Raw genomic sequence first — 26,634 nt, forward strand, 5'->3', positions numbered from 1 at the left:
GCTTACTATAACTGCCATTTCCATAGTGCTGCACTTACTAGTAACAATGACTAAAACTGCTGTTGGGAATATAAAAATGTAAAGTTATTAAGAGTCATTAAAATTGATAATAGTCTCTGTGTTTTTAGGCTTATAAGACGTTTTGTTAATTTGAATGTTTCTGGTTCAGAACCTACTTTTCTTTCTATTTTCTCAGGCATCTGCTGGCAATAAAATAATATTTATTCCCATTAGTAGAAAATAACAGTTTACACGAGGAAAGAGAGTATTGGTTTTATTATCCTCATTTCATTTGCACCACCCAGGACTAAAATGATAAATGGCAAATAAAACAACAACACTCACAGAAAAGATCTTTGCATAAAATCAAATGCAAGTGTGGGAGTTCATCTGCAGCCATAAATTAGAGTACAATTAGAGATGAGGAAAAAAATAAAAAATGTAAAACTTTTTAATGATTTGCTTACACGAGAGTAATTTGATTTCATTGTATAATTTATTGTGTTGATGTCAAAACCACTTGGATTTCAAATGATTGTGTGTAGATAGATTTACTATGCACATGTTAAGGGAAGTAAAATTGTTAATACACATTTTAGCTGGAAAATCATACCTGTGACATTAACAGAAAGGTTTTGTTTTTGTTTTTTAAGATATTGTGCAACATTCTGCAGAAACCTCTGCCAGGGACTTTCAAAGCTTAAGGGATTTGGATGATTCCTCAGTGACACAGTGTTCAGTTGGCCCGCAGCTGGCAAATATTAGTCCAACGGCTGCCACAGAAACATAGTGAGGTCAGATTCAAGAGTATATGTGAGCCTTCAAGAGTTTTTTTCTACAAGTAAATGCATGAAAGAAGACATATTATGTACACAGAAGAAATTAGCCTTCAGCAAAAAACCCTGATTCATGGAGGAGTCCCAAATGTCTCGTGTGCCACTGTAGGGAGGTCAGTGGCTGGTAGAGATTCAGTGCCTTCCTCCGGCTCAGTTTGGTGTGGCTGGTGGATGTGACCAATGAGCTGTCAGACCCGCTCCAATCTTCTCATCCAACATCCTCCCCCAGCAACAGCATCAGCAGCGCCAGGTCCTCAAGATGACTGGAAAAGGTCAGTGGCAAGCCTGAAATTTGACTGACACACCAGAAATGCAACTACAAGGTAATGTAGACGTGGCACACAATGTAATGTTGAGTCCCATGTGAGTGATGCTACACAGATTAGACTTTTAGAGCATGTGCTACTACAACTCCAGTTCCCAAAATAAGGACAGGACGCTGTACAAAATGTAAATAAAAACAGAACGAGATGATTTTTAAATCTTACAAACCCATATTTTATTCACAATAGAAATTTGAAAACATATCAAATGTTTAAACAGAGATTATTTCATGAAGATATATTAGCTCATTTTGAATTTGATGGCAGTGAAGTGATTGAAAAAGGTTGGGATGGGGGAGGAGCATTTCACAATAAATTAGATGAACTGGTCACAGGTCAGAAAGAACAGTTTCAGAATAATGTTTCTCAACATACAATTGCAACAACTTTGAATATCTCACCATCTACATGATATCAAAAAAAGATTCAGAGAATCTGGAGAAATCTCTGTGCGCAGAAGACAAAGTTGAAAGTCAGTATCGGATGCCTGTGATATTCACGCACTCAGTCTGCACTGCATTCAAAACAGACATGATTGTGTCACTGTCAGTGAACACAGTTTGCATCCACAAGCAGAGGTTCAAGCTCCATCGGGCACAACAGCAGGGCTACAAGAAGAAGCAGAAGAGTCGGTGTGCTGAACTGGCCAACCTACAGTCCAGACTTTTCACCAACTGAAAACATTTGGAGCATCATAAAACCAAAAACACTATAAAGAATAGTAAAAATTTCAGCAACTGGTCTCTTTGGTTCCCAGACATTTACAGGCTGCTGTTAAAAGACGAGAGGATGCTACACAGTGTTAAACATGGCCCTATCCCAACTTTTTCCAAGATGTGTTGCTGTCATCAAATCCAAAATAAGCAATTATTTTTCTTGATATATTTTCTGTTTCTGGGTTTTTTAACAAATCATTTTACTCTGTTTTTTTAAACAACATCTCAATATAATCCTCAAGAACATCAGCTACAGTTGTGTGCTGTGTGCTTCCAGCTCATGCCATATCTTATCACACTGATCTTGACTCTGAAACATTTACATATGACAGGTGTGAATGTGAGTAGATGTACATGGACCCCATCATTTGGAAAGCGAGTTTTGGACAACATTGTGCTTCCCACTTTGCCGGAACAGTTAGAATTTCAGGAGGACAAAACTATTATGCACAAACTAGATCCATGAAGAGATTTCTTGTTTTGAACTTGACTGGCCTCCTTTAAGCCCTGACCTCAGTTCCATCAGCACCTGCAGGATAAAAGGGAACTTAAGCCAAGAGCCACATCATCTCTCAACAGCCGCACTCAATCCCTGCAGCCAGTTTCTGAAATATAGCAGAGAACAGTGGCAGCAGTTATAACTGGACACTAATGCCAACGCTTTTAAGCACCTAATTTACAAGAAATAGTTAAGCTAGACTTTCACCTAAGCCAACATGCACACACACGTGCTCAGTTCTACACCAGGGCAAGTGTTAATCCAGCCAATGACTTATTGCCTTGGCAGGCTAAATACTGTTAGGATTAAAAGACATACCAGGCATCTTAACCCTCAGGAGAAAGACACTGATTAACCCAAAGCCCGTGCCACATACCTGTATTCCATGCCTGGAATATGAATGAGAACTTCCCATTTCAGGGAAGAGTCGGTGCAGCCAGTCTTCATATGAGAACGGTGTTTTCAATACATTCAACATGCACCAAATGTCAGATTAAAACGTCAAAACTAGGAAAAAGGTTTGAACTGCCATCAAACACATTTTTGAGGGTTTTAATTCCCTGCAACAATGTGGATGTTGTTTGTAGGACCAAGCGCATCTCGACTTTCCTTCTGGCAAGGCGCTAGTGCGGGATTTCAGTGTCGGCTAAGGCCACAAAGCGGTGATGCCAAAACGTTGTCGGATTGTGTCCCTGCCCATCTGTTTGCACATTTCAATCACAGTTTATGTAGCATAAATAAATGAGACATGTCCTGAACCTTCCTTTTAAACTCAGTTTTGCATGTCTGAGTTATTTTTCCTGAGGCGCCACAACAGGCTAGTCAAGCCAGGTCAGATACACACAGCTGAATTAACCAAAGGATTGAACTGGTTTCATGTGCTTAGTTCTGCTCTTGATCTCGTCTAAACTCTGCTTCACTCCCTTTTTTTTCTCTTCCTGTGAACTTCCTGCCCTCTCATATCTGCCCACGCATTCACGAGAAGAAAGTTCTAATACTTTAATACGTTCCAATCTATCCCCTCTTCACAATCATTTCCTCCTAGCTCTTCGCAGCCTCAAATGCAAAGCCTTATAGTTTGTGCAGATATATCGTAAAAGTTGGTTATTTTTTTATGTGCATGCCAGTAAGGCTTCAGAGTATGAGGATGTCAGGGTTAAAGATTCTAAAAGACAAAGCAGGTTAGCTTGCTGTGACCTGTATACGGCTTCCTGAAGTATATGCTGCTCTGCTCTGTCTCCTTTCAAGTCTGTAAGTCAAAACTACACATATTTCACTCTCAAGAGGTTTTCAGCTAGTGACTCTCTTGACACACGCCAATCTGTCTTGGTGATGTGAGGCACCGAGCTAGTAAGAGACAAGAAATGCAGGTGAGGTCTGACTCTGCTGAACGAAGCAACGCATTGGTGCAAGGGGGTTTACCTAGGTAGCTCGATGCAGTGACATTTACGAAAGCCTGCCAGAAAGTGTCTGTCAGAAAGAGTGCCTACGCTACACTGTACGCAAACAAAAACAGACCATAAATCACAAAGATGATGAAACTTGAATGTCTTGCCTGCTCCAGAAAGTCCAAGCTAATCTGTCACTCAAGATAAGCTCTCTCAGCTTTAGTGAATAAGCATTGGAATTATGCAGTGGAAGTGAATGATTGGCTGGCATCCAGCTGAATTCGAGCCTGCTTCAACCTGAAAACACTCTGAAGTTACCATTGAAGGCATCCTAACTGCATGTAGGAACGAGTCTTTCTGAGAAAAGCACCGTTGCTACTAACCACACATGCAGAAACAAATTAATCTGTGAATCTTTGGACTGATAAGCAGTGATTTCCACCCTGATGGTGAACCCTAATGACTCTAGTGACCCCCTACTGCCACTTTAACACACGAGTGAGTTAAGACATTAGTTCAAGCAGCAGTGTCACACAATAACATGAGCTAAAACTGTTAGGCAGTGGCAGAGGAGCATCTTTTTGTGGTCTGATACATAAAATAACCGTTTTTCAATGCGGTCTTCAATATTGGAAAAAGTGGAAGCATTGGGCCCTCAAATAATAGCCTTTCATGCAGTGATTTTAATAGCTAACAACAACGGCATCCGATTTAAAGGTGCTCATTCTCATTCCAACCGCTTCACACTCAAACCACCTCGTTGCAATCTGGACCACCGACTCCCAAAACCCTCCACCCTCGGCTGTACCTAGAAATTCTGTCCATAAAGCAACAAAAAGCAGCCATAACCAGGTCGAGCACTCGCCAGGAATGAATCTCATTTATTGCTGGCAAACCAAGCCTTCCCTATGGTTGTGGAGGTCGAGCTAACACACACTACAGGCAGTTTTAGCACACAGTTTGCCTGATGCTATGATGAAGGCTTGGTGGCACAGCAAACAGTTGTTGCCTTCTTGTGATTCAGGAGCAAACTTTGTTGAGTAGATTTTCTGATGTTACTGTTGGACAGTCACATCTGCAGGTGATGTTTTCACTGCTGACTCCTTTCCATGTGTGGCATGACCCCGAGCATGTCCCAGATATCTCAGGTATGCCGAGCAACATCTGCTGTTGATGGCTTCCAGTGTGGGAAGATCAATCTGAGTCTTCTTAAAAATTATTGACAAAGTACTCCTACATCTGTTAATACTATGTGAGGCTTTAAATTACTACCCAAACTGATTTCAGTTTATTAAAACTCCGTAGGTGGAATTGAGTGTTTTTGACTAGGTTCCACTGGGACCTCAAAACAGTTGCATTTTTAAAAAGCACTAATCAAAGCAGAAATAGAAAACAAAGTTCTGACATCAATAGGAACAAAATAACTGACAAAACAATTGAAAATGGAATAAAAAAATTCAAAATTCTCTCTGGGGTCTGCATGGACTCTACTGGGTAGGATGATTGATTGTAACATGCTGGCAAACAGTCTCTGTTTATAACTATTATTAGACAGCAAGTATTTGCAAACTTTCTCCTATCAGTTTTAGAGTGACTGCAATCAGTCAAAGTCAGACCACAGTAGTTTGGAGACCGGATGCCTCCCACCAAGTGACCTTTGCACTTGTTCTATGACTGCCATTAGTTGTCCAGAGGTTCAGGGTGCTGCACCTTCAACCTCGGAGCGACCCGTTGGTCCCGTTCTGGCAACTACTTTAAATCGGTCGCTGCATGATAAAAAAAAAAATCAGAGCAATCATCTGACAACCACCATTTGTCTTTCTCTTGGTTGCAAGGAGGTCACTGTCCTATTTTGACTATGCATGTATGTCCATCTGTTATATAGATGGACATAGCCAGATGTCAGATATAGAGTGGGTGTTTGAAACCTATAAACAACCAATTTACATGCTGTGATTTCAGCTATATTTAAAAACAACTGAGTGTAATCTGAGTCTGCATACTTGCGCTAAAGGTGAAAAGCGTGCAGAAGGATATCTCGACCATAACTGGTCAGTGATATGTGCCCTATCTTTAGCTCACAGTGGTAAAGAGAACTTCCAAATAATCCCGGATAGATTCCGAAATGTATTAACTTCCAAGGTGAGCCACACCCCTCCTCTGGTCAGCTTTTAATGCGACTAACTAACCAGACAACCTCCTTTGTGTTGTTCACTTTTGTGCATTTCTCTGTCACGTGTAAAAAAGTTTGCTTTGACAGCAGCAGCTCAAATGTGATTAGAGCTACAGACGTAAAAACAGTCCTGGGTCTGATTGCATGAGACACTTATATTAACTTGTTAAAAAGGTGAATGATATGGGCCTTGAATCTGGTTTGGTTTTACGGCACTGATAGAAAGCCTCGATGTCTTTCTGGCATTGCAGTTTGCAGTAACAGTTAGTGTTTCTTCCACACAGAAGCTGAAGTTAAAAGTGCCTTTCAGCAAGACACTTAATCCTTAATTGCTTCACTAGAGCTGCCCTGATGTTGGCATTATAGACTTTGAAAAAGGAGGCTGCCAGCTACTGTGAAGACGATCAGCTTTTGTGGTTAAACAGCTCCTAAACACTCAAACTAAATTAAGATTGCAGTGCCACGCCAGTGCTATTTGGATTTAGGCAGCAATCGGATGCTCTAAATCCACACATTTTCAAAAACAATGTTCTCATTCGCACAGATCAGACGCTAAGTTCCCCTTTTACTAAGTCCCTAAAATGTTGCTCTTCAGGATATAAAAGCATGAGCGCACATCACTGGAAATTGATTTGGGTAAATTCAAGGGCTCATTTCCAAACAGACAGATATACGATAAAATCCAGCGGATGTCAGCAAAGGGCGAGCATTTACCAGTTTGACCTTTGCAGTTGTGTCGTGGCACTTTCTAAATCAATTACAAATCCCACTGCGTTGCTTTGCCTCGAGTCCCATTTTTATAGCTAACGAAGCTCTAAAACTGCACGGAGCACATCAACATGTCTGCAATCAGTGCTCGCTGATATGATGTGTGTTTCAAAGGCTACACATACTAACAGGGTAATAAATATGATTTTAAATAGAACAAACCTCAGTCATAACCCATGGACAGGGTCAACAATAATCACAGCTCTGATTTCATTAGTGCTGGCACAGAGGAAGGATATTATTCAGCAAGAAACCTCATCAGCTCATCGAAAGAACATCCTGCAACACGCTCTGTCTCCCTGCCTCTCTCAGCCCTGAATCCTCATATAGTTCCTTTTTTTTTCATTTTCACCTACTTTACTGTTAAGCCCATCTCCCTCCTGCTTTCCTCTCTGTTCTTATAGCTCAGGGCTGTGCAGGCTGTTCTAGCCCTTTTGCGGTTTTTGGCTGAAAGAAACAAGAAAGACATTTTCCCCTGAGAAATTAGTCAAAGCAGATCGTGGCTTCATCAGGCAAAAGCAGGGATCTGTCCCATAAATGCAGTAGAAAAGAAATATCAACAATAATGAATAAAAATAAATGAAATAATAAAGAAAGTTTCAGAATGACACAGACATCATGGGTGGAACTTGGATCTGCCGGCATAAGGATGAGGGATGGCAGACATTCCTCCTCCCAGTCTCTCCCGTTTGTGCTTTCTCTCCCTCCCCTGCCCTCTTCTTCTTGGTGGCAATTCACATTCAGTGATGTCTTTATTTCCCAACATGCCTCGGCAGGATCCTGTGCCAGCCAAGTAATCTGTGCCAACTTTGTGACCATGCCAATCCAATCACAGTAATCTTGCGCAGGGCCAGAGGCCAAAGACCTGCAGCCACGTTCCCATATAACATATACATAAATAAAGCTTTCACAGCTTCAGTGTCTGTATGTTTAAATCTATTTTTAGTGACCGAGATGTAGTGAATGATCCAAAAGTAAAATCCAAATCTAAAAAGAAGTAAAAATATTTATTATGAGGTAAAATGTAAACCTACAGAACTTTATCTTCTGTTCTAGCGGAGATTCGGTTTTGTGGAATTTGCATATAAAGGTCAGGTCTATGCCACAGTTTTGTTATTGTTTTTTTCCGTGATATTATTTTTTAATTAAAAGTGTTTCCAATGTCATTAATAAAAGTTAACACTTTCCACTCTAGAGATCCCTGTATCTGTTATTAAAATTCAGTCTGCAGCAATTTTTCAAAGGTTGTGGAGTGTGGCACATTCAGTGAAGATTGATGATGATGACTAAAAGGATGCAGATTTGTTGTGCTTCATTTCTGTTGCAGCAAATTTGCTAGCCTAGAGTTTAGAGTTGATTTTTTTATAACAGGTTCAATAACAGTGGCTAATGACTCATTGTTGTAAGGTTCCTGTTTGCTCTCTAATTTACAGTTTTGATTGGGCTGAGGTTTTCAAATCTCACTCCAGTCTGGCGATGGGATAAGGACACTTATTGCATTTTAAACTTCATCCAAGCTACTCATTGAAGCCAAGATTGCTCATTTTTCATTTCATTTGTGGAGCCATCACTCACTAAATTTGAGGAGTTTTCTTTTTCATGATGAGAGTAACCCCAAAACAGCTTATCTCGCTTTAAGTGTCACACTGTGACTTTACAAGACTATGCATAATTTGTATTAATTGATGGAAACACTTGAACAAAACTACATTTAGAGCATTTATATGGATCATGCAAATGAGTAGTTGTTTTTAAATTTGACCAAAAGTGAGCTCAGAAATTACACCTGGAAAGAGTCACTTTGTTTATTTGTGTGAAGCTTTGTCTCTCCTTTAGTATGTGCATATTTGGGAGATGGAGTAGACAACAACATCAAATGGTTTGTGTCCCCACATACTCATCCTCTAATTGCTAGCTATGCTCAAAGCTAGCACTTACGAGCATCACGTTACACATTACATTTCATTGCACAGACCATTAGCGTTCTGGCCCTTTCAGGGGCTTCTCTGGTTATATTGATATGGTTTTACTTGTTGTAATGGCATTTGTTTTACATGTGAGCAGAGACATTAGCATTTTATTAGGTACACCTTGCTAGCTACTCATCACATTCCCAAGAGATCCATAATGTGATGAGAACGTCACAAAATTGCTGCAGATTTGTTGGCTGCACATCCATGGTGTAAATTATCCTAAGGTGCTCTGTTGGCTTGAGATCTGGTGAGTGTGAAGGCCATTCGAGTACACTGAGCTCATTTTTATGTTCAACAAACCAGTTTGAGATGATTTGAGCTTTGTGACTGCTGTAGATCATCTGCTTCAAGGTTTAATGTGAGGTGCATTGAAAGATGCTCTTCTGCATACCTTGGTTGTAATGAGTGCATATTTGACTTGAAGTGGTCTGACCATCATCCTTTTCTCTTTTTCTGTGCATTCAGAACACCAGCCTGTCTTGCCAACAACCACGCCACATTCAAAGTCTCATAAATTACCTTTCTTTTCTTCTGATGCTCTGTTTGAACTCCAGTTGGCTGTCTTGACCATGTCCACATGAATGAATGCAATGGATCGCTGCCAAGTGATTGGCCCATTAGATATTTTGGTTATGAGTATTGAACAGGTATAGCTAATAACATGTACAGTGAATGCATATATGCAGATGCCTGTTGATTCCTGCTATTCATTGGAATTATATAAATGCAGCTGCCATACTGCTCAGGGCCCACTAAGTCTCTTAATGCAGTGGAACTATATGAAGAGTTTGTACTTGGTTAATCAGTTTGCCTTGAAATGGGCACTGCAGGAGAGACATTTGGCTCAAAGTCTCTCCTCCTCACTGCTGCATGTCTTTATCTATTAAGAATCTATACATAAAACAAAAGCTTAATTTCGTTTCAGGACAGTTGCTAAACACTAAGCTAGTCTGAGCTTCTCAATCATGAGGTATCATTTCTTTCACTGAACATCAATAGGCCTGATATTTTATACAGGAACTGGTCAGAACCCAATGAGTGAAATGGCAGTGGCAGAGATGCATCACATGTCTTACTGTAGAGTGTAGTGCTCAGTCTGGCTAGTCTCTTTTTAGTTAATTTTGGGGAGTTGAAACGCAATCTACATTTTGGTTACACTGCTGCAATGACTCATGTCCATGTAATGGACTCCAGTGTACTCTATAGTTGTATTTTTGCTGTCTGATGTCTTCAGAAGACAGTAAAAGTAGAGTTACCGTCAGGCTTGTGTAAACAAAGCACCATGTGTGGAAGAATATGTTGGTGATTAGGTTGTCTGGCAAGCTGCCCCACATCGGAGTTAGTAAAGTGGAAATAATCAAAGAAATAATCAAAACCAAACATATAAAATGATAAAAGTGTTTTTCTCTTGATAGCTTCAAATCACTCATCTGTAATTTCTCCTCTATAGAGGTGTGAAGTTGAAGTTAACCCGACGATTACAGCCATACTAGAAGCATTAATGTCACATTAATGAGAGGGTGACTCCTCCTTAATGGGAGAATTCGTGCAACAGTGCGGCTATGCTGGCTGGTTTAAGATGCAGATTTTGTTCTTTTTATTTTAGACTTCAGTTTCAGTTCTGTTTGTAGATTTTATTCAGATCTTCTAACCTTAATTTAAAAAAATGTTTTTTTAGATATATCAAAAACTACACTACATATTTAAAAACACAGTTTATTATTAAAAATATCCAACTGATGGTGATTAATGACACAACAGTAGCAGGACACAGTACATTACAGGGGTGAGTTTAACATCAGTCACTGATGTTAGCATTAGCGCATTAACATTAACATTAGCGCAGTGGCTTGAGCTACACGGCTGTAGCTAACAAGTTGTTCTTATTGTATTCTGGTTCCTCTGCATCCTGCTAAACAACAACAAAAATTAGGATTCCTAAACTAAGAGAGCTGTTAAACTTTGATCAAGAAAACATAATGACTTTTATCCAACGATGACAAAGTTTATTCGCCGTACACCAGTATGCTTTGACATGCTACTTAGCACTTTGATGCACCAAAGTGTTATACTCAAAATCACACACAGATTCATAATGACATCATTTTTTCGCTATTGGTTTCTCAATGTCAATTTCTCATCTCAACTTTACAGCAGAGACCACAAAGTTGAGAACACCAAGTTTAATCTGTTTGATCTGCAGTTCCTAAATAATTTAGTTCTTCCGATTATCTCGATAGATTATCTCGACAGAATAACTATTAATAAAACTGAGTTCTTATTATGAGAAAAAAATAACAATTTAACAACCTAAACAATATATGACATTTTTAAAATTTTTTAATTTCCTTCAAAGCATGTGATTGGCCAAAGGTAGGCTTCAGAAAAACCAAAAAAGTCCTATGCTCGTGTACTGTATATCAGTCGGTGTGTTGTAGGCCCAGAAGGAGCTGTGAAAGATGGTAGAGTTTGGACTGAATCCAAAAACTCATCCCATTTAGGTATAGCGTTTAAACAGTAATCAAATGATAGCACATTTGTTTGAAGGTTATGTTGTAAAAGCATCCTGCTGTGTAACATAGGTTTTGGGCTCACTGCCCAGATATTTCACACACTTAAGCTCATAATGGTATTTCTTAAGCTGTCAATCATCTGTCTCTCCCTCATAAATAAAAAGACTCGGACCATGAAAGCAGACACATTTTTTAAAAATTTCACTGTACTTAGTAAAAGACAAATACTACCCTCAATCATTCGCTCTCTACGAGGTGAAACCTCAAGAAAAGAGGTTTTTAAGAGGGTATATTTCTGAGGCAGTTAATGTAACCAGCACAGTGTGATATAACCGAGACAAACAAGGCCAACCATCCACAGACATAAATAGATTAGAAGTCTGTTAAATGATTCATTTGTACCCTATTGAATATCTTTAACCAGTCTCCCAGTTGGCTGTCCAGCTGTTGGGTGCATATTTGAGCTTCAACAGAGAGCCAAAAGGATTTGATAATTGTAATATCCATCCATCCATCCTCTTCTGCTTATCCGGGGTGGGTCACAGGGTCAGCAGCCTAAGCAGAGAATCCCAGACTTCCCTCTTCCCAGCCACCTCCTCCAGCTTGTGTGAGGGAACACGAACGTGTTCCCAGGCCAGCCAAGAGATTTAATCTCCCCACCGTGTCCTGGGTCTGTCGTGGGGCCTCCTTCCAGTGGGACATGCCCGGAACACCTCACCCAGGAAGTATTCTTGTCTGATGCCCAAACAACCTCAACTGGCTCCTTTCGATGTGGATCATGTGGATCATCATTTGAGCAGGAGGTGCTCTACCCTGAGCCCCTTCTGGTCAAACTCCTATCTCTAAGGGAGAGGCCAGCCATCATCCGCAATCTCGTTCTTTCGGTCACTACCCAAAGTTCATGACCATAGGTGAGGGTAGGGATGTAGGGACGCTCAGCTCTCTCGTCACCACCACGGACAGATGCAACGTCTGCATCACTGCAGCCGCAGCACCAGTGTGTCTGTCCATCTCTCGCTCCCCTCTCCTCTCGCTCGTGACATGGGGTGGGCACTTCAACCTTTTACAGCCGAGGACTATTCTCATTTTAAGAAGGAGGCCACCAGCTGATGAAGCAAACAGAACCACATCATCTGCAAATGATATGAACTGAATCGGTGACAAAGGGCAGCCCTGGTGGAGTCCAACACCATCGGCAACAAGTTCGACTCATTCCTGGCTATGGGGACCAAGTTCTTGCAATGGTTGTATAAGGATCGAATGGCTCGTAGCAACAGGCCAGACACCCCATACTCCGGAAGTACCACCCACATAACACTCAGAGGGAAACTCCACAAAATGCATGCGGACTGGTTCGGCAATCTTCAGTCATAATTGTAATATGAATTATTAATTACATCACGTTTGGATCTCGGCTGAGCTGTGCCCTGATCACTATCTCTGTATTCCATCATTTCCCCTCACTGGAGACAATCTGATATCACAAAAATCAGATGTAGAAAAAGCTTGAATAGTAAAGACAAGCCTACAGTACTGTTAAATGTCTTAAACATTACCTCACTGAAGGAGAAAGCAAATTCAATTAATACAAATTGGATGAGAAGCCAGCCTTTGAAAGCACATGACAGTTCATGTTTGCATATGAAAATGAGACATCGCATTATTTATTGTTCAGGCAGATGGTTGTCTCTTTTCCTGGGTGCTTTTTCATATTCTTATGTTTTGACAGAGCCTTCTGTTGAATAATTGAATTTCAAGTTTTACTTACATCTGTTATATTCATTAGTACGGTGCTTTTACAGTTTTGGAGACTGTGCATCTGAAGAAGAAACATAACAAATTTCTCCACAACCTATAAGCTTCAGTTTGCACAATTACTGAGCAAACTGTGAAGATCTTCACTAAACTGCAAGACCATCTGTTAATAGTCTGAAGTAACACATAGCTGGTTGTTTTGCTTTTTTAAGAAAGTGCCTAGATGAACTTTTACAGCCTGTATCTTCTTCATTAATGAGGCTTCACAAGTTTTCGTTCCCTCCAACCAAACTGCTTCGCTAATGAGGGAGGTCCTCAGCATGAACTATACTTGCTACAGGTCTTAGTGTCTGTGGAAGATACTGTACATCTTTTAAAGATAATACTAAACCAAACATCCCTTAATGTCCTGCTCTGATCTAGAATAACCTCAATTTACACTCAATCCTTTGTTATCCTTAGAAATTCTTTATATAAATATATATAATATATATATTTGTATTTACATATCACTTCAAAAAAAGTCAGTAGTGCTGTGTGGTCTATTCTATAAAAGTTAAATACAAATGAACACATGTAGAGGTAAGTACAGGTAATACAAAAAATTGCATACTGCACACCTGTAGCTGTGTTAAACCAACAGCTAGGTGACCCAGAACAACATAACAATCATTTCGGTTGAGCTGTGCTTACAGAAAGTACTCAGCGTCACACGCGCACACACAAAAATACAGTCTTTCAACACTTCCTGTCACTGTACAGCCCCAAATCTTTCTCCTCCTCATCAGCGTGGTTCCCATGGTGACAGCAGAAAGAGCAGCAGAGAGAGCAGGGTCAAAGGCTCAAAAGTCATCGTGTGGGCGGAGCCTTTAACAGGCACCTGACGGAGGATAGGCAATAAGATACAACATTACAGAAAATAGAGTTAACAAGAAAATATAAATATATATACAGATATATCTATATATAGATATATATAGATATATATATATCGAGATATATATCGAGATATATATCGAGAGAGATAGATAGATAGATAGATAGATAGATAGATAGATAGATAGATAGATAGATAGATAGATAGATAGATAGATAGATAGATAGATAGATAGATCTGATAACAGATACAAATAAAAACACCTTCAAAGCAGTGGTACAATATAGTGGTCCCTCGCTATAACGCAGTTCACCTTTCGCAGATGCTTTGCTGATTTTTTTTTTTAACAGCGCATTGTGTTCTGCGTCCTGATTGGCTGTAGACCATTGTCAATCAATCTCGTGTCATGTCTCCTGCACAGTATAGGATGAGTTCAGCTTGTCAAATTTACATGAATCTTCGATCGTTACCAGTGTGACTCTGAAGTGCTGTACTGTATGTTGTGGGTGCCTTTGGTTTCATTCTATAATACTGGACTTATTATTCTACGAAGGTTTGAACTTTGAGTGTTTAAACAAAAGAGAAAAGTGGGAAAATGTTCATGCCTGTCCTCGGAAAGTGTATAAAGTGTGTAGTGAGTGGTTTTACAGCCTTAAAACATCTATAATAATTGTAAAACATAAAGTTAGCTACTTCGCAGATTTCACCTATCGCGGGTTATTTTTAGAACGTAACTCCCGCAATAAACCAGGGACCACTATATAAAGAAACGAGGGGCGACTCAAGACTTTTCGCTGTACTTAAATTTGTAAGTATGTGTACATCTTTAGAAATAAAACTAGGTTTGCTGTAGTTGCTCAACTAAAAAAATAGAAACAAAAACGAAATCTACGATTCCATCTGTATGTTTATTGAACTTCAGGGAGAGCAAGCAGTGGTGTTACATCACACAGCAGACACTATTCAATGAAAAGTGCGTCATCCAGGAACAACATTGATATCAAGTTGCATCAGGCTCTCTCTGACAGAGCTCTGCATGTGACAGGCTGATCGATCACTCTGCATTTGCTTCTCAGTAATTAATCAGAGGAGCTCATTGCAGTGGTTTGAAGGAGGTGTGGGTGGGTGTGAAATAACCCAAAAAGTATTGGAAAACGGTCAGAGGATTTCAGGCCTCAGAATCGTCGATACTGATGCACAACTACAGATCCGTCCCTAATGCTCCATGAAAGTCGGCAAAAATCGATTCGGTTGTCAAAAAAAAGAATCGTTCCAAATAACTCTCGAGTCTGTCTGCACTTGTATAAGTGTTGATGCACGGGATTTGTTTCACTTCTGTTTGGCTGATACGTTCTCAGTCACATAACCTGTTCGAACCATTCCCGCCCCTTTCTTTGTCTTTGAAATGGGCAGACAATTATTGCCATGTCTGCTAACCTGTCATGTTTACTTATTGTTCTGAGTTCTTTTTACTTACCTGTGTAGGTGGAAGGAGATGAGGAAGGACTGGGCGACGACGAGGTGGGGTCCTGTCCTTTCCCTCTGGACTACGACCGCTGGGTGCATCACCTGGCTCGTCCCCTGAACAAAAGCAAAAAATAAGATGATTTTAGCATGACAGTATATAAGATTAGATCAAGATCAAGTTAAGATCCCAGAACATGCTCACTGATGAAAATCTGGCATTAAAATCCCCATTAAATTAAGAGAGAATACTTGTGGAAGTTATTTTGGTTCTGTTTTTACTCTCATGGTTGCACACAATCTTGCATTATTTATGACTGTTTTGTTGATTAGAACTAAAAGATTTATGGACTTCGCCACACCCACCCACAGCTTCGCACAGTGTGAATACCGTTACCTTACAAGGCATAAACTCACACAGATGTGCAAAATGTTGCTTCGTCTAATGGGTATGCGGCCGCACTTTCATATAGGTGTGTGTGTGTGTGTGTTGGAAGGACTCCAGACTTATCGCAGGAGAAACTCAGGTAAGTGAGTGGATTAGGACAGGAGGGAAACAGACTTTGCCGGTGGCTAAACACAGTTGCACACACGCATATTTCAGTCTGAGACATTGTCATACACACCTGCACTGTCGCAAGAAAACTCGTTCATAACGAGCTCGCGCTCTCTGTAATATCTTGGCACAAACACGCTAACACACACACACAGAGTCATACACACACCTGCTTGGGAAGAAATCTGATTCCGTCTCTTACAATACATATTGTCATGCAGTACAATAGACAAAGAGCTTCTTTCAGTCGCTGAGGAATGAGGCGAGTTTGTTAATGTTGAAACACTCACACAGATATTATATCTCAGTATTACAGACAGAAAATATGATAAATTTAAAACAGAAACACGGACAACCTCCTTCAAAATATCAGCGTGCGAGACGCCTGATGTGTTTTTGTTTTCCACCGCGTCTGTGCCGATGATAGAGGTGATTTACTCGCAGCAGAATGTTTACCAATTAGGCATCTGTCCTTTATTGTGTGCACCGTTGACAAATAGCAGCATGGAGTAATATGGGACCCTGGGTTCCTATCTGAACAAACATTGCATTCACGCCTGTGTTTGTGTGTGGTCTTGCTCTGTGACCATCTGTTCCCATCAGAATCGAAAACCTCGAGTCACATCTGGTTTGAACCTGTTTAGGAGACAGAATTGGGTCGTGTCATTATTGATTTGCCACAATAACAAGTGCAGCGAGACGAATTCATGTTTCATTTTTAGCACAATATTAACCGAGCCTCTCTTTCCTTTGCACTGAGCTTAGTTTGATGAAAAATGTGGGAGGGAGGCAGGCGCATTGTCCACTTTGTTAGACAACATTAACTTTGAAACATCAGAGCTTAATGTTTCCCCTGAGTACGCGCATGCAGATGTAAGCATGCCCAGTGAATTAGCGGCATTTTCCCCAATCAATTATAGGAAACAAAATGATGACTGAAGGAAAACTATTAAAACCTGAGCAAAATACATGCAGAGAGTTCACATATATATATATATATATATATATATATATGTTGTAGTGGCAACAACACAGTTGCTTACCTACCTCAGTGACCTCGTGCCCAGACTCTGCTTCCTTAACAGAAGATGTGTCAGAGGGATTAAAGAGATCCGATGCAACAATTACACAACTGATCGTCAATCTGTGACCTAGGGTGTCCTTATGTTCAAACATAGTGTAGATTATGGAGAAACTGTGGTTTATACATAAGTCCATTTACAGAACGCCACTCGGGTTCAGATCAGGCAGGCCGTTCCTCCCAATCACACCCCTCCATTGCCCATGTGACTGTTGAAGTCACTGGATTAAACACCCTCAAGCAGCCCACCCAGCAACTCAAAGAAGGCGGGGTGCACTGATCTGTCATTCGGCAGATAACTGCGAACAACAGTAAGCAAGCAAAAAGGATGCAAGAGCAACATCCACAGCCTGCTGCTTCTCATTAAGAGCAACTCTAGATTAGATCAGAGAGCAGCATTCAGACATAAATATCTTTTTGAGATTTCTTCTCAGTATATGAAACTATATTAGCATTTTAACACTTTAACACTTGAATACTTCAGCATATGTCCTTTTAGCTAAATGCAATTTTAAAATTTGGACTTTTTTTGTGCAATTTGTCTTGTAAAAAAAAGGCAAGAAATTTAATTGTAAACCTTCACTGATATTTCCACTTGGATTTACTTGCTTGAGCCCGTGTCACTTCAGCTTGTATGTGTGTGTGCATGTGTGTGTCACAACACACAGTCTCCTCCTACATGCCCTTTGGCATGTTTGTTTCTTAGCAACAATCCAGAACACATCACGTATAGCAGATTGTCTAGAAATATGTGTACGGACACACACAGCTACAGGTGATTAATTGCTTCTGGACCTACTCATGGTGTAGTTTAACCTTTATTGCCACCTGCAAGGATGGGGTTATCGTTGTGTGTGTGTGTGTGTGTGTGTGTGTGTGTGTGTGTGTGTGTGTGTGTGTGTGTGTGTGTGTGTGTGTGTCTATTTGGGCAAATTAATGACATACTGAGGGACAGTCAGTGAACTACAGTAATACACTGCAGTTTCCGTGTATCTGCTATCGCACATCAGCCAAAAGCTTCAGTGTTGTTCCATACAAACAGCGAGCAGCTCCATTCATGCACAGTTTGCATCCCCAAAGGAACTGAGCTGACACTTTACAAGGCAGGACACCAGTGGTCACTATGTCCTGCAATAAACTGCAACTGTAATGGCTGTAGAGGGCAGCTGGATAAAAATGGGAACAGATTCACTAACTCCTCCTTTCCAAAACAATAAATATGTCCCTGTCACCTCTGAGTTGTAATTTAGACACTTTTCCAAAACAACAGGATTGGAGGAAATTGGATTTAGCTGAAGAACTCACCCAGAGGTGACAGTAAGAGTCCAAAGAAGGCGGAGAATTGCCATAAATGAGAGCTGTAGTGACCCATAGACAGGAGACTGTATGCCCAGCGTGGAGTTCCTCGCTCTTTGTTTCTCCTTACATATAACTTCAGAGGACCTGGGCTGACATTAATGTACTGCAGACTAACTCGAACCATAAGAGTTGCTTCACTTTCCTAAAATAACACAATCTGAGCAGTTTAATCTTCACTTTAACGTCTGACACGTTTGCCTCATTGACCAGCATCTCTCCACACTGCTAAAATGTGTGTTCTGTTGAGGGGGAAACACAGAGCCTCATTGGTAAAACACAAACTTCTGCTTTCCAGAAGCACAGTATGGCATCCAGTGTTACATGATGTGTGCACCTCTTGCTGAGTCAGGCTGCGGGTTAAAGGTGCCCAGCTTTAGCCATCTCTCTTGGGAGAAGAAGTGTCTTCTCTCTCTGCACCGCCAACAACACATTTTCTTGAGAGAGGTCCTGCACACTGCAACGTGTGGCTCAGTGACCTTACAGCTTTGCAACCCTTTGAAAGCTAAGATTCTTCTAATTTGCGGCCTCCAAATCCTTTCCTTGGTATTCTTTTCTCGTTTTGTGCAGGAACAATTAAATGCTTCTTGTTTGGCATTTCTCATCGGCTGTGGATCTTGATCAATAACAAGACCTAATTAAAATTTTAATGTCAGATATATTTATGTTTTTTAATGCAACATAAATATATTCATCCATGCCCTTTTTGCTCTCCTGGTAAACGTTCAACAGTCTGGGAAAGTTTTTTAAATAAACTAAAAAATAAATAAATAATTTTTTGTGAGGACTGTATGAAACATTGGCAATAAATGGCAAGCAAAACATAATGTGTGCCACTGGGGTGGAGAAATTCATTCTCGTCTTTGTGACACATAAATCATATATTTCGTGTTTTCATGTTTTCCTATTTTAGACACAAAGCATTCAAACTGTAGCCACAATCATAATTTGCATCTGGAGCTCTGTTTGTAATATTACACTTTAGCATTCCTGCAACAACTATTCCGGGAAAGCCGCTACCCAAACATCAGCATAGCTGTGTCTGATTCCTCCATTTGGCCATCTAAAAAAAACCCTACTGACAGCACAGCTTCTTCCTAATGGCAGCAGACGCCACAGTGTATGTGCTGCATGTATGTGTGTGTGTGTGTGTGTGTGTGTGTGTGTGTGTGTGTGTGTGTGTGTGTGTGTGTGTGTGTGTTCAAAAACACAGTGTGTGTCACAGAAACTCGTTAGTAATGCTTTGATCAGCTCGGCCTGCGTGTGAAACAGAACTCAATGAGCACATTTGGATGTGTCAGGCAAAAAAAGAAGAGTATTTGTGCTCTTGTCTTGGTGCAGAGGGTAATATCAAGTGTGTGTGTGTGTGTGTGTGTGTGTGTGTGTGTGTGTGTGTGTGTGTGTGTGTGTGTGTGTGTGTGTTTGCTTGTGCCCGTGGAACAGTTGTCAGGAGAAGCATGATCTGAGGAGCCAAAGTTAACGATGAACTGACAGCAAAGGTGAAGATGTATATGCGCTAAGCATGTGTGTGTGTGTGAAATAGAAAGTGCATTAATGATCAATCGCATGCGATATCAAATACTTGTGGTGTACTGTACAGAACTGTCAATTTAGGCCCCAATTAGGGGCAGTCTTGTTGTTCCTCAGTTTATATACACGGAGCATTCGCTCACACACACAGACACACACAAGCTAATGATGCGAGGTGACCTTGAAAAGCGTCTGGATAGCTCGTGTGTGTGTGTGGGCGTGTAAATGTATCCCAAGCATTTCCAGCTGAATCAGTAATGAGCATTTCATTACTTCAGCCTCAGTTCCCCAGGGAGGAAACACACACACACACACACGCAGAGTAGAAAGAGCATGGTACAAGGTAGCTGTAGATTATTCCCTCAGCAAGTGCTTATTAGAATTAAATTATATTATGATAGTGACATTTTCTTTAAAAGCAAAGAAAGAAAGGAGCCGACTTCCAACTTCAGTACATCCTGACATGAATGACTACTTTCTATGCAATCTTGCAATGAAAGCAGCGTGATTCTGATATCCTGTTGAAACCTTCAAGGGCACTGTACTGCAGTATTATTCACTGCAGTCATCTTGTTATTTACTGACTATAAAAAAGAGAGTATGGGTCCCAGTATAGCTCACTGGGTTGAATAGGTGACCCACATGCCATAAAGCTATCACAGAGGCCTGCGTTTGAATCCACACCGAGGTCATTTACTGTGTATCTCTGTTTCCTGCCTTCTCTCATTGTCCTATCTTTATGAAGGCTAAAGAAATCTACAAATAAATACATATAAGAGCATAATGGAAAACGATATGCTTGTCCTTTATGTTATGAGTATCTATAGAAACGAAACGCATCCTCTCTAACCCCTCTGGGTAATTTACCATTACATTTCCAAGGGAAACGGAGGAAAAAAGGAAGAACACAGAGAAGGTTCATGGATGTAGTAAAGGAGGACATGCAGAGGGTTTATGTGACAGAGGAGGATGCTAGGGATGGGGTGAGATGGAGGCAAATGATCCACTGGGCGAAACCTGAAAGGAACAGGTGGAAGAAGAAGAAGATTTCCAAGCACTTTAGTAAGATTTTAAGAACGATACATTGTAACACCATAGTTACAGTTTATAGACGTCCCTTAAGTACCACGCATCCAGGCAATCATTAAGTTAGTGTTTTAAAATGAGGATAGCTGAGCATGTGTGTGCCTGTTCAAAGCACTGCTGTGCAGAACAGGAAGATTGGTGGGTGAAGGTGGATGAAAGAATGAAGCGAGCAGAGTGGCTCTTTGAAGGCTACACATCAACAGCAAGCCGGAGAGGGTGTTGTGGGAGGCGCAGCTAGACAAAGCAAGGGCAGCATGCTTCTCCAAAAGGTCAAGTATGAGAATAATAGCATCCCTGCAGAGAGGAGGACTAATATACAGATGATGTCGAATCAGATTTGCATGAACAATCTCCCTCAAGTGCCGACATGACCAGAAAGTCAGAGGTAAAGAGGGGCGGACTGAAAATAAGGAAATAGATGGGTTGACAGACGAGGAGACAGGCAATGAACGGTCTGTTTGATAGAGGTTATGGGTGTGGCAGCATAAGTGAACCCAACCATGCTGCCGACCTTTTCAGTAGATGTTCTGTGATTTGCAGCATCTCGCATAAAGTTTTGCTACTTTTATCTCTTCCGTGTTGAGCAGCACAGAGAGCTTTGCATAAAAGACAAGAGCAAAGCGAATGTATAATTCTTTAGTGAGCTGCATCTCCTAACCTGAGGATCTGACAGATATTAGCAAAAGCGAGATACGCGACTGCACACGTACATCATTGATTCTCAGTCTTTTTGGCCCCACTGTTGCCCCCATTAATTGGTGTGTGAAGCAGTTAGCATCAATGCACCGCAAGCTGTGAGTTCCAAGCAACAAAATGATAAAAGAAAGCATCTGTTTAAAGAAAAATGCCCAGCCCAAGTGATTTCACCACAAAAAGTATCAGGAGCCAAAAATAAATAAAGTTAAATGCCGTATTTTTCAGACCATAAGGCACACCGGATTATAAAGCGCATTAAGCGAAACAAAACAGATGAGCTCATTCTCTTTGCTTCCTCTACTTCTGTACCATTGATTAATGTTGAATTCCCTCGCAGCTGCTCTATTCCTGTGTTGTTGCAGTATATTATGACTAACCTCGTATTGTGGATCTCAGTTGTTCTCATGATTGAAATTTGGTCCGTTTAAAGCATCCTGCCATGCGATTGCATTTGTCCCTAACCATCGGGAACCCCCACGTTAACTTTTATCGAGTGGAAAAAAAAGTGATTCATTCATCATTCATCCTCCAGCTTCACTGTGTTTATGTTATGCTAACATAGCTGTGTCGCTAGTGATCACGTAGCACATCATTATTAGGGTTGCCAACCGTCCCTTAAAATACGGAATCGTCCCGTATTTCGAAACAAAAGTACACGTCCCGTATTGAGCTAATAAGGGACGCACTTTGTCCCGTAATACAGTGAGAATCAAAAGTAGTCTATAAATGTTTATGGAATTAACGCTTTGTTTGAAAACATAATTCCCAGCCCCTCTCCTGCTTTGTGACCAATGAGCTGACACCACACTTATGACAATTCGAGTATGACAATTCAGATTACCGCTCATCTCATTGGTCGAGGAAAGGTCGCTTACGGAGAAAATACCGGAAGACAACAGATGACCACAACAACAAGCATGGCCAACAGGGAAACAAACGCTGACACTGCGGTGCAAGTCTCGGACGACAGTACACCTAAAGCTGGGCAGACACTGTGCGATTTTTTCAGTCACGTTATTCAGCTCCTGCTCAAACTGCACGATTGACTCGCAGGGGTTAGACGTTGGTAGGTCACGATGCAGGTCTCACACTATACCGCCCGATGCTCTGATGCGACCTGAGTGCTCACACTGTGCCTCCATAAAATGAAGGTTATAACAGAAAATCTGTCGCTCTCCCTCTCTCTCTCTGTCTTTCACTCACACAGACACACCACCACCATCAACTTTGCTAAATTGCTAATGAAAAACATTGATCAGGCAGCTGTGATTGAGCAGCAATGTAAATCCAACTATTTTCACGGTTGTTGTGGTCGTGATCATTTTGTGAGGCCACATTGGAAAGCTCATCCGAGCCTTTTCGAAGTTCTACAAGTAGTGCCTCCATCGCTTGTGTCCAGATCACACGCTGCACTGCTGTGCTGCTCCGTCTTTTTCACCGACGTTTACGTGTTTGCGCGTGCGCAGTGTGAGTGCCTGTGGTGACACCTTCACGAGTGATTGATGATCGGGAGCTGGTCGTGAGGTGTTAATCACTTCTCGTTACCCCACGTATACTACACGACGCACGATGAAGGCCAAAATCGGTCCGATCACTCAAAAATCGGCTCAAAATGGGCCAAAAACCGCACAGTGTAAGCCCAGCATTAGAGCAGCAATGTTTGTTCCCCTCAGAGAAAGGGAAGAATGGGAAAAGGAAAACACCTGGCTGGAAAAAGTTAATATGGGCATGTGCAGTGAATATCAGCGCTATGTGGCCAGAAGTGTGATAATATAATTTATTTTGTGTAATAAACAACTGCAAGGATAGATGATTACAACAAATAGATGACTAATACATAAAAGTAATACATAGATGAATAATGATGATGAGTTAAGATGCGTAATCATGGGAACTGTCATGGTCCTGGGTCGTTGACCCAGCGTTTTGTGTTTTGTGACTATTTCCCTCTGTTCTAGTTATTCTGTGTCCTCCCCCCTTGTGTCCGGTTCGGGTTCTAGATTTCCTGTTTTACTTTGTAGGTCTGTGTCTCGTTATGCCCATTAAGTTCCAGCTGTGTCCCCTCCTGTGTGCCATTTCCTCATTACCTGGTGTGTGTATTTATAGTTGGTGTCTGCCTGTGCTCCTCGTCGGCTCGTCTGCACTCATCCGTGTATTTCTGCATTCATCTGCGTTCCATGGTGTCCTGTCTCTGCGTCCCTCTGCCCCGCACCCCCTTTGTACGGTCTCAGGTTTGCTATTTAGTTTCTCCCAGTTTAGGTTTCCGTTTGTAAAGTACTCATACCTCGTTGCCTGTTTTTGTCACCACCACCTTTGTAAATAAAACATCACTCGTATCATCAGTTTGCTGCATCTTGGGTCCTCCTTTTCCTCCACACCACACGGCTCCCTCCGCCAGCCGTGACAGTACGAGCCGACCAAACATGGACCCAGCAGCATCCGCACCGTCCCAGGAGTTTCGGGAGGAAGTGATCGACAGCGTCTCCAGGTTGGTCAACCTGTGGCTGGAGCATGAGGAGGAAGAGCTTCACCACGCTGTAGAAGCTAGGCTACAGCAGCTGATGTCTGCTCACTGCTGGCTACTCGACTCTCTTCACCCGCTCGCACAGGACTTCATCCTTAACGAACTTCACCTCCACCCTCCAGCCGCTACCGCTTCCCAACCCAGCCCGGCGGTGAAGATTTTGCCCGGCCCGCCGGAGGTTTTGCCCGGCCCGCCGGAGGTTTTGCCCGGGAGGAAGCGACGATCGCGCCGTCGGCGCGTCGCCCCACAGCTGGAGGTTGGGACTTCGGAACTGCCGGCTGTGGTGAGTGGAAAAGACACTCCGTCTGTTTCGCCAGCTCGCATGACTGTTTATTCCGGGGCTGTGTTTGTTGAGCCAGCTGCCCAGCCGGTAGCTCGGTTAGCTGCCCTGCAGCCGCTACCTCAGTTAGCCACTCAATCTCCACCTCCATTACAGTCACAGCCAGACCTATTAGACACCTTGTTACAATCCGTGGCTCAGTCAATAGCTCAGTTGGCAAGAGACTCATCAGCGTTATTACCAGCTCAGCCACCATCTTCACCAGCTCCGCCTGTACTACAAGTCCAGTCCATCCAACCGGAAAAGCACTGTTTTTCACCTGTTCATGTCAAGCAGAGAGACACACCACATAACGCAGTAGTCAGTCCGCAACAGCTGGCCAGCCCAGAGACTGTGACACACTCCAGGGCCTCCCCAGAGGCTGGGTCCCAGCCCCCGGCCGACTCTGGACCCCTGGAGGTTAAGAAGCCAGCTGAGGACTGCATCCGGCTGTCGCTGCCTGAGCTGAGTCGATGCTCTGTGCAGCTGCAGTCTGCTTTGTGTTTGCCAGAGGCCCGTGCGCCTGCTGGTTCTGACCCGTACCTGCCAGAGGCCCGTGCGCCTGCTGGTTCTGAACTGTGCCTGCCAGAGGCCCGTGCGCCTACTGGTTCTGACCTGTGTGTTCCAGGGGCCCCGGTGCCCACTGGTCCAGAGACTGTTTTCGCTGGGGGGCCCGAGGAGCCCGTCCAGCCTCCTGCTTCGCCTGCTGGGGGGCCCGAGGAGCCCGTCCAGCCTCCTGTCTCGCCTGCTGGGGGGCCCGAGGAGCCCGTCCAGCCTCAAGACTCGTCAGCTGGAGGTTCAGGAGAACCTAGCCAGCCTCCTGTCTCGTCAGCTGGGGGGCCCGAGGAGCCCGTCCAGCCCCAAGACCCATCATCGCCACCAGCTGCAGCCTCTGTGTCTCCATCCTCGCCAGCTGCCGCCTCTGTGTCTTCACCCACGCCGTCGCCTGGTCCAGCCACTACTTCACCCACGCCTGGCCCGGCTTCAGCTTCTGCTTCACCCACGCCTGGCCCGGCTTCAGCTTCTGCTTCACCCACGCCTGGCCCGGCTTCAGCCTCTGCTTCACCCACGCCTGGCCCGGCTTCAGCCTCTGCTTCACCCACGCCTGGCCCGGCCTCTGCTTCTGCTTCATCCTCGCCTGGCCCGGCTTCAGCTTCTGCTTCACCCACGCCTGGTCCGGCCTCTGCTTCTGCTTCATCCTCGCCTGGTCCGGCTCCAGCCTTCGTGTCTTCAGCATCACCTGGCCCGGCTTCAGCATCCTCATCAGCTGCCTCGTCTGGTCCAGCCTCTGCTTCGGTCTCGTCTGGTGCTGCGACGGCCACGCCACCTTCGGGTCCCAAACTGCCGCCTCGACATCGGCGGTCATCTGCCAGGCCGCTGGTGGAGCGTCATCGTCAACATGGACGACCTCCTAGACGCCGCCGCTGCCTTCCGCGCGGTCGGCCTCCAGACTTGTGTCATCGCCGCCGTTGCCGTCCGCACGGTCGGCCTCCAGACTTCTGTTATCGCCGCCGTTGCCATCCGCACGGTCGGCCTCCAGACTTCTGTCATCGCCGCCGTTGCTGTCCGCACGGTCGGCCGCCTGAACGGTTTCCCTGTTGCCGCCGCTGCCGTGTGCACGGGCGGCCCCCTGAACTGCCTCCACTCCGCCACCGCTGCCTTCCGCTCGGTCGGCTTATGGATCTGCGTCGCCGACGTGGCCGGCCTCAGAAGATAAACTGTCCTGGACTTCTGAGCTGTGAGCCTCTGGGCCGGCCTCCTGACCTGTGTTTTGTCCTAGTACTCCAGCATGTGTGTTTTTGTTTTGGACAATTCCCTCGGTCCGCTGGAGCTTGTTTTGTTCGGTGTTGGTCCCTCCGTCCTGGGCCCCCGCCGCCCGCCCTGGGTTGGTCGTCTGTTTTTGTTTTGGGCTGTCTGGTGCCAGCCCTTGGTGGGGGGGTACTGTCATGGTCCTGGGTCGTTGACCCAGCGTTTTGTGTTTTGTGACTATTTCCCTCTGTTCTAGTTATTCTGTGTCCTCCCCCCTTGTGTCCGGTTCGGGTTCTAGATTTCCTGTTTTACTTTGTAGGTCTGTGTCTCGTTATGCCCATTAAGTTCCAGCTGTGTCCCCTCCTGTGTGCCATTTCCTCATTACCTGGTGTGTGTATTTATAGTTGGTGTCTGCCTGTGCTCCTCGTCGGCTCGTCTGCACTCATCCGTGT

General features: G+C 43.2%; 2 protein-coding genes across 4 annotated transcripts in view; one reads left to right on the forward strand and one right to left on the reverse strand.

Annotated features, from left to right (window-relative positions):
* Window positions 1-10,384: 10,384 nt before the first annotated feature.
* Window positions 10,385-26,634, reverse strand: part of LOC147309620 (glypican-5-like) — a 66,111-nt gene continuing 49,861 nt past the window's right edge. For all 3 annotated transcript variants that reach the window (XM_086269204.1, XM_086269203.1, XM_086269202.1), the window contains 2 exons: window positions 15,299-15,402; window positions 10,385-13,824 (listed from right to left, as the gene is read on the reverse strand). In XM_086269204.1, coding sequence (XP_086125330.1) covers window positions 13,794-13,824; window positions 15,299-15,402 — 135 coding nt within the window. In that variant the 3' untranslated portion in view covers window positions 10,385-13,793. The remainder of the gene's footprint in view (window positions 13,825-15,298; window positions 15,403-26,634) is intronic.
* Window positions 23,492-26,150, forward strand: LOC147309621 (uncharacterized). Its single transcript, XM_086269827.1, has 3 exons — window positions 23,492-25,004; window positions 25,140-25,357; window positions 25,719-26,150. The coding sequence occupies exons 1-3, from the start codon at window positions 24,014-24,016 to the stop codon at window positions 26,148-26,150; spliced, it is 1,641 nt and encodes a 546-aa protein (XP_086125953.1). The 5' UTR covers window positions 23,492-24,013.

Source organism: Aulonocara sp. 'chitande type north' Nkhata Bay, linkage group LG17, assembly GCF_057382095.1.
Source record: "Aulonocara sp. 'chitande type north' Nkhata Bay isolate Kocher_YH1m ecotype deep benthic linkage group LG17, A_spYH_male_GT1.1, whole genome shotgun sequence".
NCBI classification, from domain to species: Eukaryota; Metazoa; Chordata; class Actinopteri; order Cichliformes; family Cichlidae; genus Aulonocara; species Aulonocara sp. 'chitande type north' Nkhata Bay.

Excerpts from the sequence above, each read along its gene's own strand:
- LOC147309621 (XM_086269827.1), top strand. The coding sequence starts at position 24,014 with ATGGACCCAGCAGCATCCGCACCGTCCCAGGAGTTTCGGGAGGAAGTG. Across the intron at positions 25,005-25,139 it reads GGCCCGTGCGCCTGCTGGTT|CTGGGGGGCCCGAGGAGCCC; the intron begins CTGAACTGTGCC and ends CTGCTTCGCCTG. Across the intron at positions 25,358-25,718 it reads CCTCGCCAGCTGCCGCCTCT|CCTCTGCTTCGGTCTCGTCT; the intron begins GTGTCTTCACCC and ends CGTCTGGTCCAG.